General features: G+C 44.0%; 6 protein-coding genes across 6 annotated transcripts; 1 reads left to right on the forward strand and 5 right to left on the reverse strand.

Annotated features, from left to right (window-relative positions):
• Nucleotides 1–226: 226 nt before the first annotated feature.
• EAF01_010329 (uncharacterized protein) lies at nucleotides 227–3,168 on the reverse strand (the record flags this gene model as incomplete). Its single annotated transcript, XM_038918586.1, has 5 exons — nucleotides 227–395; nucleotides 454–1,562; nucleotides 1,619–2,617; nucleotides 2,688–2,807; nucleotides 2,854–3,168. 5 exons carry the CDS (start codon nucleotides 3,166–3,168, stop codon nucleotides 227–229), a joined length of 2,712 nt encoding a protein of 903 aa, XP_038765811.1.
• Nucleotides 3,169–6,488: 3,320 nt separating this feature from the next.
• EAF01_010330 (uncharacterized protein) lies at nucleotides 6,489–7,801 on the reverse strand (the record flags this gene model as incomplete). Its single annotated transcript, XM_038918587.1, has 6 exons — nucleotides 6,489–6,523; nucleotides 6,572–6,749; nucleotides 6,805–6,956; nucleotides 7,013–7,222; nucleotides 7,272–7,599; nucleotides 7,649–7,801. 6 exons carry the CDS (start codon nucleotides 7,799–7,801, stop codon nucleotides 6,489–6,491), a joined length of 1,056 nt encoding a protein of 351 aa, XP_038765812.1.
• A 1,653-nt stretch (nucleotides 7,802–9,454) lies between these two features.
• Nucleotides 9,455–9,899, reverse strand: EAF01_010331 (uncharacterized protein; the record flags this gene model as incomplete). Its single annotated transcript, XM_038918588.1, has 2 exons — nucleotides 9,455–9,566; nucleotides 9,628–9,899. 2 exons carry the CDS (start codon nucleotides 9,897–9,899, stop codon nucleotides 9,455–9,457), a joined length of 384 nt encoding a protein of 127 aa, XP_038765813.1.
• Nucleotides 9,900–10,106: 207 nt separating this feature from the next.
• EAF01_010332 (uncharacterized protein) lies at nucleotides 10,107–12,662 on the forward strand. The gene is made up of 2 exons (XM_038918589.1): nucleotides 10,107–11,472; nucleotides 11,528–12,662. Exons 1-2 carry the CDS (start codon nucleotides 10,204–10,206, stop codon nucleotides 12,458–12,460), a joined length of 2,202 nt encoding a protein of 733 aa, XP_038765814.1. The 5' UTR covers nucleotides 10,107–10,203; the 3' UTR covers nucleotides 12,461–12,662.
• Nucleotides 12,663–13,181: 519 nt separating this feature from the next.
• EAF01_010333 (uncharacterized protein) lies at nucleotides 13,182–13,820 on the reverse strand (the record flags this gene model as incomplete). Its single annotated transcript, XM_038918590.1, has 3 exons — nucleotides 13,182–13,262; nucleotides 13,471–13,548; nucleotides 13,728–13,820. The coding sequence occupies 3 exons, from the start codon at nucleotides 13,818–13,820 to the stop codon at nucleotides 13,182–13,184; spliced, it is 252 nt and encodes an 83-aa protein (XP_038765815.1).
• Nucleotides 13,821–14,260: 440 nt separating this feature from the next.
• Nucleotides 14,261–15,107, reverse strand: EAF01_010334 (uncharacterized protein; the record flags this gene model as incomplete). Its single annotated transcript, XM_038918591.1, has 2 exons — nucleotides 14,261–14,808; nucleotides 14,864–15,107. The coding sequence occupies 2 exons, from the start codon at nucleotides 15,105–15,107 to the stop codon at nucleotides 14,261–14,263; spliced, it is 792 nt and encodes a 263-aa protein (XP_038765816.1).
• Between the last annotated feature and the right edge of the window lie 458 nt (nucleotides 15,108–15,565).

Consider the following 15,565-nt stretch of genomic DNA (forward strand, 5'->3'; position numbering starts at 1 on the left):
CGCTAATGCAGGTAAACCCACGCAGCCAGGGGCGCAAAACAATAGCACCATGTACACCTTCCATCCAGATACAAAACCTATTATTCACCGATGAATAAATAAATTGTGCGCCAGTTCCTCCCAATGCAAGATACATGTGAGTCTTAATTACGGAAACAAACTACAGGAGCCCCAAAAGCTCGACTGTCCCTCCAACACACCTCATCTCTCGAAAATTACTCGAAAATTAATCCAACACAATAACTTCACGCCCAGGATGCAGAACTCGAGGATATGTCTGTAAATGAGGGTTTGGCGGCACCGAAACACGCATGGTATTCGACATATGTCGCTCAATGGTATACGGATCACGTCTCTCGTAGTATACTGGTGGACCAGATCTATCACCAGATCTTCTAAGGTAAAGAAAGTTAGCAATTCCCATGTCACTCTTGATTACTCGAGCCCACTCACTCTGCCCTATCTAAATATCGTACTGGGGATCTTGATTGAACAGGACGCATAAGTGTGAATGACCTAGCTGCTTGATCTAGCGACTCTCCTTGACGATGAACGTTTGGAGCAAATCTCTGATAAGAAACAGGACCATCTTGTGGCCGAGAAATGGGAGATTCAAGTCCAGATTGAGAGAAACGTTGAATGAAAGCTTGGTCTGCAGGACCATCCAAAATTTGAGGATGAGAAATTCTTCGGGGGTCATGCATATCAGGTGACGCTGGTCTTTGAAAATAATACCTCTGAATAGGTTCAACTTGTTCTTGTCGTATAAATTGATCACGCTTAGCGACTCTCATACTATCATTAGCCACTCGCTGAGGATTGTAAGTCTCATCAGAATTGGTCAAATAAGAACGTGGCGCAGCCATCTCTCGTCTCGAGTAAGATGCAGGTTGCTGGTAAGAGAGCCTCTCATCTTCTCGCCTGGATAGACTTGAATGCATTTCATATGGTCTGGAATCAGGCGCATCATAAATAGGCACTCGTTCTGAAAGTACAGGTCGTGAAGATGCTAATGGCAAGTTTTGTGACAAACCTTCAGTGTATCTGGGTAATGCAACGGAACGCCTGTCGGCGTCCCCGTAAGAGAAATTTGGGGCGGTATGGGCATTCTGCACCCTGGAAGGATAAGGCCTGAATCGCCCATGATCATCTTCAATCACACGGCGGCGTTTAGAATATGGACTATCATCATTGTCATCATCATCAATGAGAATGACTTCTCGGGGCCTAGGTGTCAATCTACTCCCTTCAACCACGTGTCTTGGATACGACTCTTGATGGTGGCCCAAGTCGCGAACAACAGTACCTCGATCCAAGCGAGGTGGAACATTTATACTATCATTTTGGGTTTCAATGGATAAAGCAAGCAAGTCTTGAAATCCAGACCTAGTTGGGGAAGCTCTGACAACTCCTTGGGATCTTGGGTCTCTGCTCACTTGTGGGACAGTATCAAACCGTGGAGGTTGAAAAGCTGGGCGATCATGCAGGGGTCTAACTGTTACCTCATTTCTGCGAAGCAACGTTCTTGAAGGTGCCCGCTCCTGTTGGTAGTAATGGCGAATCTGTAAATATTAGTCATGAAGATTTCTTCTACCTCGCTCCTCCATACTGGACCTACTTGTTGTTCAGGCGGAACACTACGCCGAGGTTCTGCGTCGCAATAGAGATACTCCAACTCTGTATGAGGATGTGATGTAGCGATAGGTGCTTGTCGTCGAGGCATCTCTTGGTAATGTGGTGCATCGTTAGGTTGGGTGGGTCTCATACTTGCCTCGTATCCTTGTATACTTCGCCCGTTAGATTCTAGAGGGTTATTTTGACCTCGGTTTACAGCCTCATCCCATGCAGCTTGGTATCGCTTGAAGCGAGGCTGAGGTCTTCTTAGTCCTTCATTTTGCATGACTCTAGACCGTGTATGAGAAGCAATAGAGTCTGAGGGGCCAGCAACATTCGCGTAGGAACCTTGCTCAACCCCCAAAGGTTGCCGCCTCTGTGGACCATCTTGAAGGGCCAGAGCAGCAGAGCCGATGGATGTATCTCCCTCATCTGAGGATTCAACTGAATCATCGTCTTCATCAGAACCGTCATCTTCATCGTCGGAATCAGTAATAATAACAACTTCTCGTAAGATCTCATCCATTTGATCACGCCCAGTTTCCTCGTCTCCTCGCCATTTGACAAGAACATCTAAACACACAGGCTCAACTGCCTTTCGCGCATTTATCCAACTTGTTTCCTTGAGTAGCTTGTCATATCTAGTGTGTGTATGACGAATGTGAGCAAGAACAGCAAGCTGAACTCGACGTGCCAAGGGAAGGTCGGCTTGTAGGCCGACCGTAGGTTCACCATGGAATTTGATACCTTTTTGAAAAGCATGCTCAATAATCCTTTGTCGATCAGTGTTAGGGATTCTTGGGAAAAGATCGCGTATTGCAGCGTCCGCTTGTTTGTTTATCTCGTCTTGGGATTCTGGTATTGGCTCAATCAGTCCATGGGTCGTGTTCGAAATAACGGTGTCGCCGACAACTCTGCGTGCTTCGTCCACAATGACTTCTCGAAAGTGATATCCGGTTCGAAATACATGCTCGGAAATTTTCGAGTTATCTTCTTTCGAGCGCTGTAAAAGATATAGAGTCAGTAGGTGTAGCCTTGCTTTTAACACAAACAGGCCTGTTAGTAAATCTTACCGAAACAATAAAGATCATAGCATTCTGTTCTCGCGATAATTCTTTGCAAGCATTCGTCAAAGTCGGATCTCCAATAGGGACATAGGTGAATCCTGGTGGAGGATTGGGATCATTTGTGACCTGATCGTAAGTCAATATGGTAAAAACACATTGCAAAACTAAATACCTGAAACTCCAACTTCTTCTTCTTTTCTGTATTCTCTGCAAATTCGAAATACGATTGATACTTAGAACTATGCTTGGGAAGATCTAACTTGGCAATCAAATGATCTGGGGCAGGCTCTGCCCAATCTTGTGCAGTATATGATTTCTTCTCTTTCTTCCGACGTTCCAGTTTTTTAGCACGGCGGTCTTCCTTACCAGCTCGAGCCGATAGACTCTTTTGACCCTTTTTGGCCTTTGAAGCATCTCGGGCAGCTTCCGCTTTCGGATTCTTGAGTACTCCTTTTGCCAGGAGGGCTTTTCTTCTTTTACCCACCATATCGAGTACTATCGTCGACTTACCATAAGAACCTTATGACCTATTGAAAGAAAGAGATTAGTGCGCAAAAGCGCTGATAAAAAGACACGATAACAACTCTCTCAAAGTGAAATCAGCAGCTTATGCTAGGCTGATTAGAAAATAGAGAATCACGATACGTCCTAACAATACATCCAGTGTACTGGTGTTAGAAAATGGAAAAGGTTGTTTGCGTGTTGTTTCAATGAGAATGATTGAGATGGAAGAGTGAAAGTCTTATGTGTCGCAAACTTTGTAGAAAGAGCAAACGGTCATCGGGGTGGGTAGCGTACAGTAGGTAATCGAATCGCAATCTTAGCGCGCGTGTGAAGCGAATGGCAGGTCCCGCATAATCTTGCCGCGGGGCAATGTGAGGCTGATTTGATACGATAATCACATCAACCGTTTACCTCTGCTGTATATATATGAACCTCGTCGATGCCGTATATTTGTATGTATCAATATTTTACCCCTTTGAAAGAATTATATCGATACCATCATGTCATGGCATCTACAAAAAAGGTGAATAATATGCAATCTCGCTGTAGCTCTTGCTCTACTTAGGGAAAGTGCCCAAAACAGTACTCGTGTATTCTAAAGTCAGCTTCTTCACGAGTGTAGATCGAGGCTTGCTATCTATTGTCTTTCAAGTAGTGGATACTACTGATCGGCCAATCGTCCCCCCAACATGATATATTGACAGATTTGTTTTGTTTGAATTACGCAACGAGCTTATACAATTCATATAAGATCTGATTGAGAAGTATCTCGCCGGTCCGTATGCGCAGTAGCGCGTATCTCCACAAGTGGTAAAGCCTTATCATTAAGAAGCTTGATTGAGGTCGACGCCCTTCATCTCGCGCCGTCGCCGAGGATTTCTCATCATCTTGTGATAAATCGACGTTAAGAGGCAACCGATAAATGTGGTACGATACAATTAGGGCAGCAATCATCCACTCTTCTTACTACAACGGGCAACAGCGAACTAGCCATGGCTATAGAGTCAGTGGGTTATAACTGGAGCATCCGCCGCTCCGAAAAGCGAAGTTATGTGCTGTGATAAACCTTAGTCAAATTCCATTTGGCGAGGTTAAAGGAGGGACTTTGTAACTAACAATAAGCCTATGGTGGGGTCTCTTTTCAGATCAAAATGCATAAAATACATTCGGCGAGAGAAACGTCTATTATCACCTTAGTTCCAACATCTTTCTCTGCCACAATCTTTCAACCTAGCTTTGCTTCATGGAACTCATGCTCAGTGGTAAATACTGCCTATAAGATCTCAAAATCTCCATTTCACTCGCGTAGTTTCTCCATTCTATCTGAAATTTCCCTCTCACAATGAACGCGCACTCTCATAATGTGGCTCACCAGGGTACAATATAAACAGGGCAATGAACCCTTATGTAGAGACATATCAGTCACTAACTGTCCAGTAGCTTGAGGAGTATCTTGAGAGAAATTGGACGAAAGCTTGAATCACAAGGGTTATTTTTTCAACAGAACCTTCTGTCATTGATTCAGGTGAGTGGGATAGATAAGACCTTGAAGGAAAGGAAGGTCTAGATCGGGTTGCTTTGATCCGTCATCGAATGTCACGCATTCCCATTATAGGTTTTAGATGCACGCAAAGGGTCAAATACAAGTGTCTAGGCACTTTCAACTGAGTAACTGAAGCATAATTTGTTGGCCCAACATTTCCAGCTCTTAAAATTAGATTCCATGGCAAATCCTACTTTTGCTGCAGAATATCGAGGCAACTTCAAAGATAGAGCACTATCGTATATAAGAAGACTTGATAGAAGACTTCCTATATTTGAAGTATCTTTTCAAGACTCAGTCACAATGTCTATTCCAGATCCAGTCACTCGCTAGACAACATACGAGATGGGCAAAATCCCCGTGGATTCAACTTGTGTAATACAAAATACCTTTTCCGCAAATTTATAGCCCTCCTATAGGCTATGATAATGCAGCATTGGGACCAACGTCTGGTACTCAGACATATACAACTCCTGCCATGGAAATATCTGACGTAAGATGTTGCTCCTATCGTGTAGATTTAAACTACCATACTCAACAGCCTGACCCAATCCTCACCAATATACACACACATCTCTCCACTCCGCAACAATCTACATCTTATCCTCCTCTCCCTAACAATCCAAAAGACAGAAGAAATGCACACAGCAGTCCATATTCGCACTCGTTTCTCAAGTACCCATCCATCCATCCATCCACACCCTTCTCATAAAACTAAACTCAATATCTGACGCCCAATTTTCCTGCATTCAAATCCCACGATCTATATCCCATCCAATATCCAATATCCAACATCTCAACATCTGACCCTACTATATACATCGCAAGACATTGAAATCAACCCACAAGCCCACAGAACAACCACAGAATTTCAAAAATGCACGCATTGGCAGCAGGGAGACAGCAATCGTTAATCTTGGTCCCCACTTTAACTCTTGCCAGAACTTCTCCATCTCTCTCTCAAAGTATCTATCTATCTATCTATACATCGCACTACCAAAGCATCAACAAGCCAAACCGCTTTTCGAAAGCTACACCAGAATCCTGAAGGACAACTTACTGGAACGTGAAAATGCCATAAAACGCCTCGAATGACGTAAGAAGTGGAAATTGCATCGCAATCATCGAGCACCTGAAAGTCTCTCCACTGAATCCCTTCTACCTCTTACTAATACCGAGAGCCGGGAGTCGAGGGTACTCAGAAGCGCACACCACAGAGATGTAAATGCGTATCTGGAGATCAACAGGTTCACTACTCCATCTACTTCCCCCTTCCACAATCCCCGTTACTATACACGCAGCACATGCATCCGACAAGGGAAAGCGAAACAGGGGTGAGAAAGGCGCAGAAGTTGCTGCAGATGATAGAGAAGTTGGATAACTCTTTGCACAAAGATCAACCCTCATCAGAGGAAAGTATCTGAACGGGGAGTGATTGAATATACATGTCTTTCCACCTAGCTTCAATTTCATAGACAAATTGCATATATTCATTACTAACTACCAATTTAAGACTCGGAGAATGCATGACCTCATTCAATCTCCTACTATTGCCATCCATTTATTTAGCAAGCCTTGCTCGTTTCAAGTGCCTTCATGTCAAACTCAAAGTTCAGATAATTCTCCTTATTCCATGCAAACTTGACCTTAGCCTATATGCTCCCTGAAAACTCCATTCCCTTAATGCTTGTGCATCGCCAAATTGCCATACAAAAAGAGGATATTTACAAAAAACTGTACCTCCATCTCCAGATACTCCATCAATCTGGAATTGCATTTACATTTTTCTTGATGACTATACCGTGTTAGTCGTGTAGGCATCGAGTCGATAGCAACCACTTACATTCAAATACCGAGAAAAAGATTGAATTTACAACGCACGATCTGCCCATGGATACACCCAAGCCTCGGTACATTTTCTTGTCGAAGAATCTAATTTTTGGTGCCTTTTGAACAGTCTCGCCTTTGCAGCAAGTCAGGCAATTTCGCTGATAAATGCTTTTAGCGGAGTCGATTGGGTACTGTCCATCGTTAGCTGCTTGGCTGACACCACAAGAATATGTTTCTTTCACGCACAATCAATGCCCAGCTCGCTACGCCGCAGAAACCACCAGCAACAACGACAGCAAAAGGACTCGTTGAGCCCTTTGACCCTGTATATGTAGTCAAGAGTTGCTTACAACTTTCGTAAGTCATAAAGTAAATAGCAGTTCCTAGTGTATCCCGAACTGTATACGACGAGATTAGTCTGTGCCAGCAATATTGGATTGGAGAATTGTCTCACGAAGGTGAAGGTTAAATCCAGAATAGAGGCCTGATACCCCACGATTCTTGACAATGTTCATAGCGGTTTTAAATGTTCCCTTGTCTTTATAGCTTGCCGCAGTCGCATTCTGCATAGGAGAATTCCTAACAGGATCCGAAACGCTCGTTTGCCGTTTAGTAGCCATCAATACTGATACTTGAGCACTAAGCTTCGTCAACTCGAAGGGACCTAGATACTGTTAGAAATGTGTTTTTGTCAACTTGGTCGATCCACCCACAAGCTACAAGCGTTATGAACGATCCAGCTGTGGCGCCAGCAGCCCCAAAACAAGCAATAGTTGAAAAGGTAGGATATGTTCCAAATGTATTGATATGCACCAATGGATCGACGTCAAAATTTCTCTTGAACCAAGCTGAGTATGTATACTTCGAACGCTGATAGACCGAGAAAGATATTGTTCGGACCAGCGTTACTGAAGCTAAAGGTGCCGCAACACCACGAAAGAACCCTCGTAATTTTTCCGTTTGATATGTACGTCGGACACAATCCGTAAAGTTGTTATATTTGTATGTCTGCATTCGCGTTTTTACTGAGTCCAATGGGAACTACAAGTAATCAGCGGTTGCATCGAACACATGGCACGGAGAAACTTACTGCGCAGAAAGTAGAACAGACGCTGCTGACAGACGCAGCCACTTCTGTTCGGTATTGTTTCAGCCATTTTTTCTGAGCCTTCGATCTTTCTTGATGAAGAAGTAGTAGTTGTTGTTGGTTGATCATATCATGTTGACCAGGCTTGACAGGCATAATGGAAGGTATTATTCGTAGCGAGCGCTGGAAGACAGTGGTCAATCGACCAGAGTCCTCAACGCGATCGCGATAAGGGCGAATGCCAATGATCGTCCATGAGTCTTCTGTCGATTATAAAATCGAGCGGAAGAATTCACCTGCAAGAGTGGCAGCCGAAAGAAGATGGATAGTCTGGGGAAAGTGAGGGAGGTGTATTGCGAGAAGGCGGGGTTGAGAGATATATAATATATGGAGAATCGAGATACGGGTAGTGCGAAAGGAGGAATAGAGCCAACCAGAGGCGTCACAATGATTTGGCTTAGGAAAGAGATACACCTGGTGGTACTTTTTTTTCATTCCAGTTACGTAGGCTTGGAAGTTGGTTTGGATTTGACGCAAATCATTTCTTCATTCGAGGAGTCAGTGTCAGAAAGCATGTTCAGTTTATCAATCTCATGTTCATGTTTTGGGAAAGCATTCGCTAAAAGCGGTATCCACTTTGTGCAGCTTCTTCGCACGATACATACACATACAATCTACGGAGCATCTAATCTAGGTACAGACCGGTAGTCCTCTTTCATGAGCTTGATGAGCTTGATGAGCTTCCAAGGTTCCGAGCACAGTCACTTGGTAGCTACCGGTAGTAATAAGTATTTGAGTACGTGGGTACTTCTTGAATACTACCTAGGCAGGGTAACTCATTCCAAAGAGGAAATCTATCACGACAGTCGTTTGGCTTCGAACAAAGAATCAGCCCTCCCCCCACTGGACTTGACGTATCATTGAAATCCACGGAAAAGGGCACAAGAATGGAATAATTATTAATGCATTGCAGCAAGGGCACTTTAGATTGGGATCATTGGATTGGGATAAGCCCCGCAGTGATACCATTCCCTACCTAGGTATGTACCTACCTTTCGATAAGGGGAAGGAAACACGAGAAACGAAAACCACCACCTGGGCGTTCATGGGCCTGCAGAGACGTTGACGACAGGGGGACATACTTCGTACACCAGCCACTTTACAAATGAAGTAAAGTATGGAGAAGGACTTGTGTAGGCCCCTACCTAGATACCGTGGATACCTACCGGTAGTACTTCTTATTATGTTGTTTTAGAGTCAAGATGGTTGTTAAACACAGTTCTTTGGTGGCTATCGGCTGACATAGGGCGGCATCGAGTAACTTAACCTCGGATACAATCAGGCTATTCATGATACTGTCGTCACATCGAAAATGATCTCATCAATATCATTCATGATATGCTATTGCTATAAGATAAGTCTGTGAGGCTGTAAGTAAGCCCTTGCCAACAACCCTTCAATCTAGCTTGCGAACTCCATATCCAAGTACAATCCCCAACCACTGGTGATATTAGACACCTGGGCAGTCAAGGTATGACTGTCGTCTACCATACGACCAACTGAGCCATGCGCTGATTAAACTGTCGACACCCCCAACATCATTTATAGCTCTTGGTTGTCGAGTCTCAAGGTATGTGGCAACCATTGGCCAAACAAACCTTTACTTGTTGAGCGGCACTGAGATTTAGACTTTGGCTACACGTACTGCATTCCGTAAAAGGATTCGTTGTAGAAACTGCTTCAGGACGATGATAAGCGTGAAGTCATGATGTCGATAAATTGCTTTTCTCTCTGGTACTTGTGATGCTCTTAACGTAGACAGAGTCCCATACTTTCGTTAAGCATTTCAAGAGTTTTGTCGTAATGGGTCATGCTGTTTTTCCTCAAATGTATCTGCGTGGGATGTCGTTCCTTGAGTTGCCTACGAGAGGATCAGAATTGCAACATCGATCTCCATGTCTATATACTAAAGGAATATTTACGCTTTCCATTGAATCCCCCGCTCGTACTTTACCCTCAATAGATTCTTGACCAATTTGTGCTCAAGACCAGTTTCTTTCGCCGCAAGATTCAAAAATTTGATAGTATTGTCGATTCGTCCTTGATCAAATGCTTTCGGGTTTCCCTTGCGAAACTCGTCCCTCAGCATATTTCTTCCCATGTATCGTGCTGGTTTTGCATATTGTACAGCATGTAACAAAGCTCGGTAGAGACCTCGATAGGCGTATATATATTCTTTTTGTGTAGGTGACATGATCGTTTGTCTGATTCCTTTGCGAAGACGGTTTCTATATGTTCACATTTCCGGCGCAATTCACGATAAAATAAATTGATACCGGTACATCGGAAACTCCGATCGCATGTGAAAATATTACGGGGCATGTTTCGGATGGTTCCGAGTAGCGCGTCATCGGCCTTGCCTCCAAAGTTAGACTAGACAATCTGACAATCTGATTCTATCCAAATTTGGACATTAAATATTAACTTATTAACTTTCCGAACTTGATACAACGTGAACCGAAATCACAAAATACTTTCATATGAGCAAATGTCACTAAATGACCTCTCTTGTTTCCGAATTTTTGATTAATCCAGTTCTGAGACAGGCCAGGCGGTTTTCACGATCCGAACCTGTTCATGCCCACGACTCGAATGATACATTAAACACGCATCTCGTCCCAGGAAGCAGCGATAATGCGATTGACGAGGCCGTCATAGAAGATGCGATGGCAAGGGAGTCAACTATGAATCTGCCGGATACGAGGGAGCTTGTAGACGTCGGCGGCACAACTCGGAGTTCTCGGAATCAAAACTCGACTCATGAAGGAAGCTCATCGGGCGATATTGAGAGCCATCGACACGATGCCAACCATGACGATGCTGGTGTGTTGGCAACCTCTCATTCACCGTCAAACATAAGTTCACTTGACAACGACATGTCTGGGAACGCTTCTTCCAGAGTATCACCTCTGACTCAGGGCAACATACTAGAAGGATCATCTAGCAGTGCCGCTCTCAACGCCGTCAATTTCCCCATGAGTCCTATCGAAGGTTCATCTCAAGATTCAAGTCAAAATTCCACTCCGGCTTCAATAGGACTTGATGCAGGAAGTACTGCTCTTCCTGCGGACGATGGCATGGGTCCTCTTCGACAACGCATCATATATATACAAGCTATGGATATTCCTACAGAACGAAAAGCATTATTGATGCATCAACTTTTAACTCAAAGTTACACTGAAGCCCATGAAATATTTAATGCGAAGAATTTTGTACCAACCACGACCGCAGACAAAATGATCAGCCAGGAAAGACCTGCGACTCCAAACTCATTGAGCTCTTTCATCTGGCAAATGAATGGTACTTTGGACCCAGCACCGGCAACTGAGATTCATACTTTCCACCTCTCTCCAGATGACTTAATGAAGACTTATGCACCCCTTGATCCTCCTGAGGTTGACGAAGGAAGCGAAGAATCTGAGAATACGCAAGATTCCACGCCCAAGCTCGGATGCAAACACTATAAGAGGAATGTGAAGCTACAGTGCTCTACGTGCGATCGATGGTATACATGCCGGCTGTGTCATGACGAGGTTGAAGACCATATCTTAATTCGTCATGATACTAAAAATATGCTATGTATGATATGTGGTTGTGCTCAGCGGGCCGGGGAATTTTGTGTTGAATGTGGAGAGAGGACTGCTTGGTATTATTGTGGGGTGTGTAAGTTGTGGGACAATGACTCCAATAAGAGCATATATCATTGCAATGATTGTGGAATCTGCAGGAAGGGTCGTGGTCTGGGCAAAGATTTCTTTCATTGCAAGGTAAAGTCTACCCGTGCCAATCAATCACTTTATATTCTGCTCACAATATTACCAGACCTGCGGCGTGTGCATGTCTATGTCGCTTATGGATGACCACAAATGCATTGAAAGGGTGTCTGATTGCGATTGTCCTATTTGTGGAGACTACATGTTCACATCACCAAAACCCGTTGTGTTCATGGTATGTGGCCACAGCATTCACTCAGCTTGTTACATCGAGCACATGCAAACTTCGTACAAGTGCCCAATATGTAGCAAGAGTGTCGTTGGGATGGAGACACAATTTCGGAATCTCGATCGAGCCATTGACAACCAACCTATGCCGCCTCAATTTCAAAACACTTTAGCGATGGTTTCGTGCAACGATTGTTATGCTAAAAGTGCGGTGAAATACCACTGGTTGGGACTGAAATGTGCCATTTGTGATTCATATAATACAGCTCAATTGTCAATCTTGAGTGACCCAGATGTCGAGACTTCGGCCACAGGAGCAGGGGATACACAGAACGATATGTCGACAGGCCAGGAACTACAAATGTCTTCATCTACAAATTTGATGCTCGGTGCTCCTAGGAACCGCAGGCATTCTTCTCATATACCCTCCTCTTCATCACAAGCAGAATCCGGTCGATTTTCTCCATACCCCGTACCTTCCCGACTAGGAAGATCAGTATCGCCTGCTCGAGGAATCCATTTATTTAGTAGTCAATCAGCAGCTGGCGGCGAAAGTGATGGCTCTAGAGATGAGGATGATTTAGATTTCTGGGGAAGAGACGAACCAAGAATCGGGAGATTGTTACCAGCGACACAAAACTCAGATACACAAGATGATTACGATATTGAATACGAAGACGACTCCAGTGACTCGGAATCTGGAAATGATGATGACGAAGACGACGACGATTCCAGTGACTCGGAATCTGGAAATGATGATGACGAAGACGACGACGGTGAAGAGGAACCTTTTGCCATTTTTGGACACCGTTGACACTGGCATGGAATGGTAATGGAAAAACCTTGCATTTTTGGGCGTTGATTCTAGCGCTGCAGCATTTTATGACAAGATTTTGGAGGGAAGGTTGGAAGGCGTACTGGATATTTTTTCTGGGCATTGGGGGGTGGGCAGGGAAGAAGGTTGATATATGTATACGTTGTGGTTATATGGAGTAGTGAAATTATTGATTCCTCGATCGTGTACCTTGATCAACTCTTCGACCATCCTCGTTCCTATTGCTCATGGTGTAATGAGGGCCATACTTGAGATGTCCAAAGCTTATTTTGATACCTGTGTGCCTCTACTTGCTTCGTTGTACTCCGTCCACCGGAAACTGCAGCTTCCTGAGATAGCTTTAGTCCCACTATGCACTCAAATACCCGTCTCTTCATCGCTCACCACTATCTCCTAGAGTGTCTTTTCGTCTGGCCTTCGTCATTGAGAATTCTGGCTACAAGTCTGATTATTCAATCATCTTCGTCAAGATATCAAGTAATGCCACACCTAAACCACTATGCAAACCCCCCCCCCCCTCTCCACCTATATAACAAACCCCCAAAATCAAGCATCGCATCTCCCTAACGCCACAATGTATCCTCGCAAACGCCTTCCATCACTTATATCAAGCGCACACGACACAAAAGCCGAGCATATTGGAAACTCCATCGCATGAACTCCCTGCCCCGATTTCCATGCCTAGTATTTGCACATCTAACTATTCACCATTGCGAACACCCCCTTCAGCAATCTGTCTCCGTACTTCGTCTGCGTCTTTTTTGAGTTCTCGGACTACTGTCTTTTTGGTGGGTGATGTGTGTTAGTTTTTAATTCTTGTGGGTTTGTGGTATTGTTTTATTGTAGCGTTTTGCAGTCTTCTGCTTGGGATATCGCTTTGGCGACCTTTCCATTCTCACATAACATTTCAACCTCAATCTCCCAGGCGCAATCCACACCAAAAAGAAGGGGAAAGTATTCTAGATTCCTAGAATGTGGAAAACACTCACCGCAAGCGCCTCGGGATTAATCCCATTCTCAATCAGACTTATACAAATACTCAGGGTTCCGCGATCGAGCTCTGCATTCTATGGCAGGTTAGCATAAGCTCTCCTCTTTTCTCGCCATTCTCTTTGCGTCTCTTTCCCCATATCTCTCATCCCTTCTATTCCCCATCCCCTCTCCTCTCTCACTCCCCCTCCCCCTTCCCACAACCAAAATCAAAAAACAAAAACCACCAACCACCAAAAGAACAACCTAAACCTACAAGTAACGTAGAAATCTCATGAAAAACATCGATAACCTGACGCGCCTGTGCCGCACTAGTAGCTTTATCGGGTTTTTGGGATGTGTCTGCCATGTTTGGGTTTGTATGGTTGTGTTCGTGGTGTGTCGCGTTTGTTGTTTATTTTTGGGCGGAGGTAAATTGCGGGGGTTTGGACTCTACAGACAAGGAAAGTTGGGTATGGGTTTGGGTACGGTGGTGAAGGAATTTGGGTGGATGGTATCGTAAATACTTGTGTATTGCGTAGAAATTTGTCGACATCAGACTTTTGATTTTATTTATGGGTAACAACTTGATTTATGAGGAAGTCTAGTGCAAGATTTTGGGATGATATAGGGTCTATAATCAAGCGGCGCAAATACTGCCGGAGTAGTCTCATCTGAAGGAAGGTAATACGAGCAACGTCGAAAACAGTACAAAGTAATAGGTAGTATTCAAAATTAAAGTCATTATCATTAGAGTGCCCCATATATCAACCTCTTGAGATACTTCCCCAAACTCTACACTTTCCACCCTCAATTCTTTACAGCTTCAACGAACAGTTCTCTCATACCCTTCAATAATACACGCAAATCACGAGTTTCGTTCAACTTATCCACCACCCTTTCAATCTGTTCTTTTTCCAGTTTTGGCTTGCAATACGGAATATCGTAGTCCCTCTTCGAAGTATCAAGCTCAAACCAAGCCTCTCGATCATAATCATTCTCGTCAAAATTCGTAAAGATGAACTTCAAGCGATCATTTTGCCCCGCTCCTTCAATCATAAGCCCCAAATTCGACATCCAAAAGTCGAGTTCTGGGACATTGAAGCGAGCTTGTTTATCGATATATTGAGCATGGGATTTCTGCGCAGCAAGTCGTCCATTTATAGCCTTTTGTGTTTCGGCAATCTGGGCTTTCAAGGCTTCACGTGTTGCAAGTTGGGCATCGCGTTGAGCGCTCAGTGATGCGATGGCTGCTTGCATCTCGGCGGTTTCGGCGGCTTCTTTCGCGAGGGTTTGTTGATGTGTACTACTTTTCGACGTCAAGACTTCAATGTCTCTCTTCTTCATACGTTGGTCCTCTAATATGTATTAGTTGAATGCGCAGCGCATTAGCTAGATGATTCTCGTTCGTACCAATTAATTCAGTCACATTCATGCGGAATTGGTTTCTTTCTTCCAAAACACGCTTTCTTCCTTGCTCTATAAAGGCATCAAATTTGACTGTGAACTTTGCCATCCTGTCGCGCAATTCATCGAAGCCAAAATTAATACTTGGAAGTGTATCTGCCATAGATGGGGCATCGGCCGAAGACAAAGGTGGTCGCATCATACTGCTAGACATGCTGGTAGACAGCGAAGGCTCAAACATTGTCGACATTGTATCGTGATAATCAAGATGCGGTGTGGTATATAAACTGTGATATTGGTGTCGAAGTGATATAATGCTCGCTGATAGACTTCGTGGGGTTGATCGAGTGTCAAGATACTATTCTGTAGGTTTGGTGTGGTGGTGATAAGGAATGCAAAAATGTAAAACCAGAAATGGGAACGAAATGTTGATTTCCGATAAGTGGGTTGGCAAGGAAACCAATATTTTAAGGTCCCGCACTAATTGTGGTAGAGCCAATCCGACATAATAATCACGGTCTCGAAAAAAAAATGAATCATTTATCATTTAATTTTTACCTGACCAGCCTTTTTTTGCTTTTCACTTTTATGACAGAAATTTGACCCCTTCACTCATTATACGCCTCACTCTTGATTCTTAAGATCACTTCTTAATAAGTCTGCGAAAATACGATGATTGGAAGGGTTTATTGTGCAAACAGAAGTCCG

This window comes from Botrytis porri, assembly GCF_014898465.1.
Source record: "Botrytis porri strain MUCL 3234 chromosome Unknown BPOR_016, whole genome shotgun sequence".
Lineage (NCBI taxonomy): Eukaryota > Fungi > Ascomycota > Leotiomycetes > Helotiales > Sclerotiniaceae > Botrytis > Botrytis porri.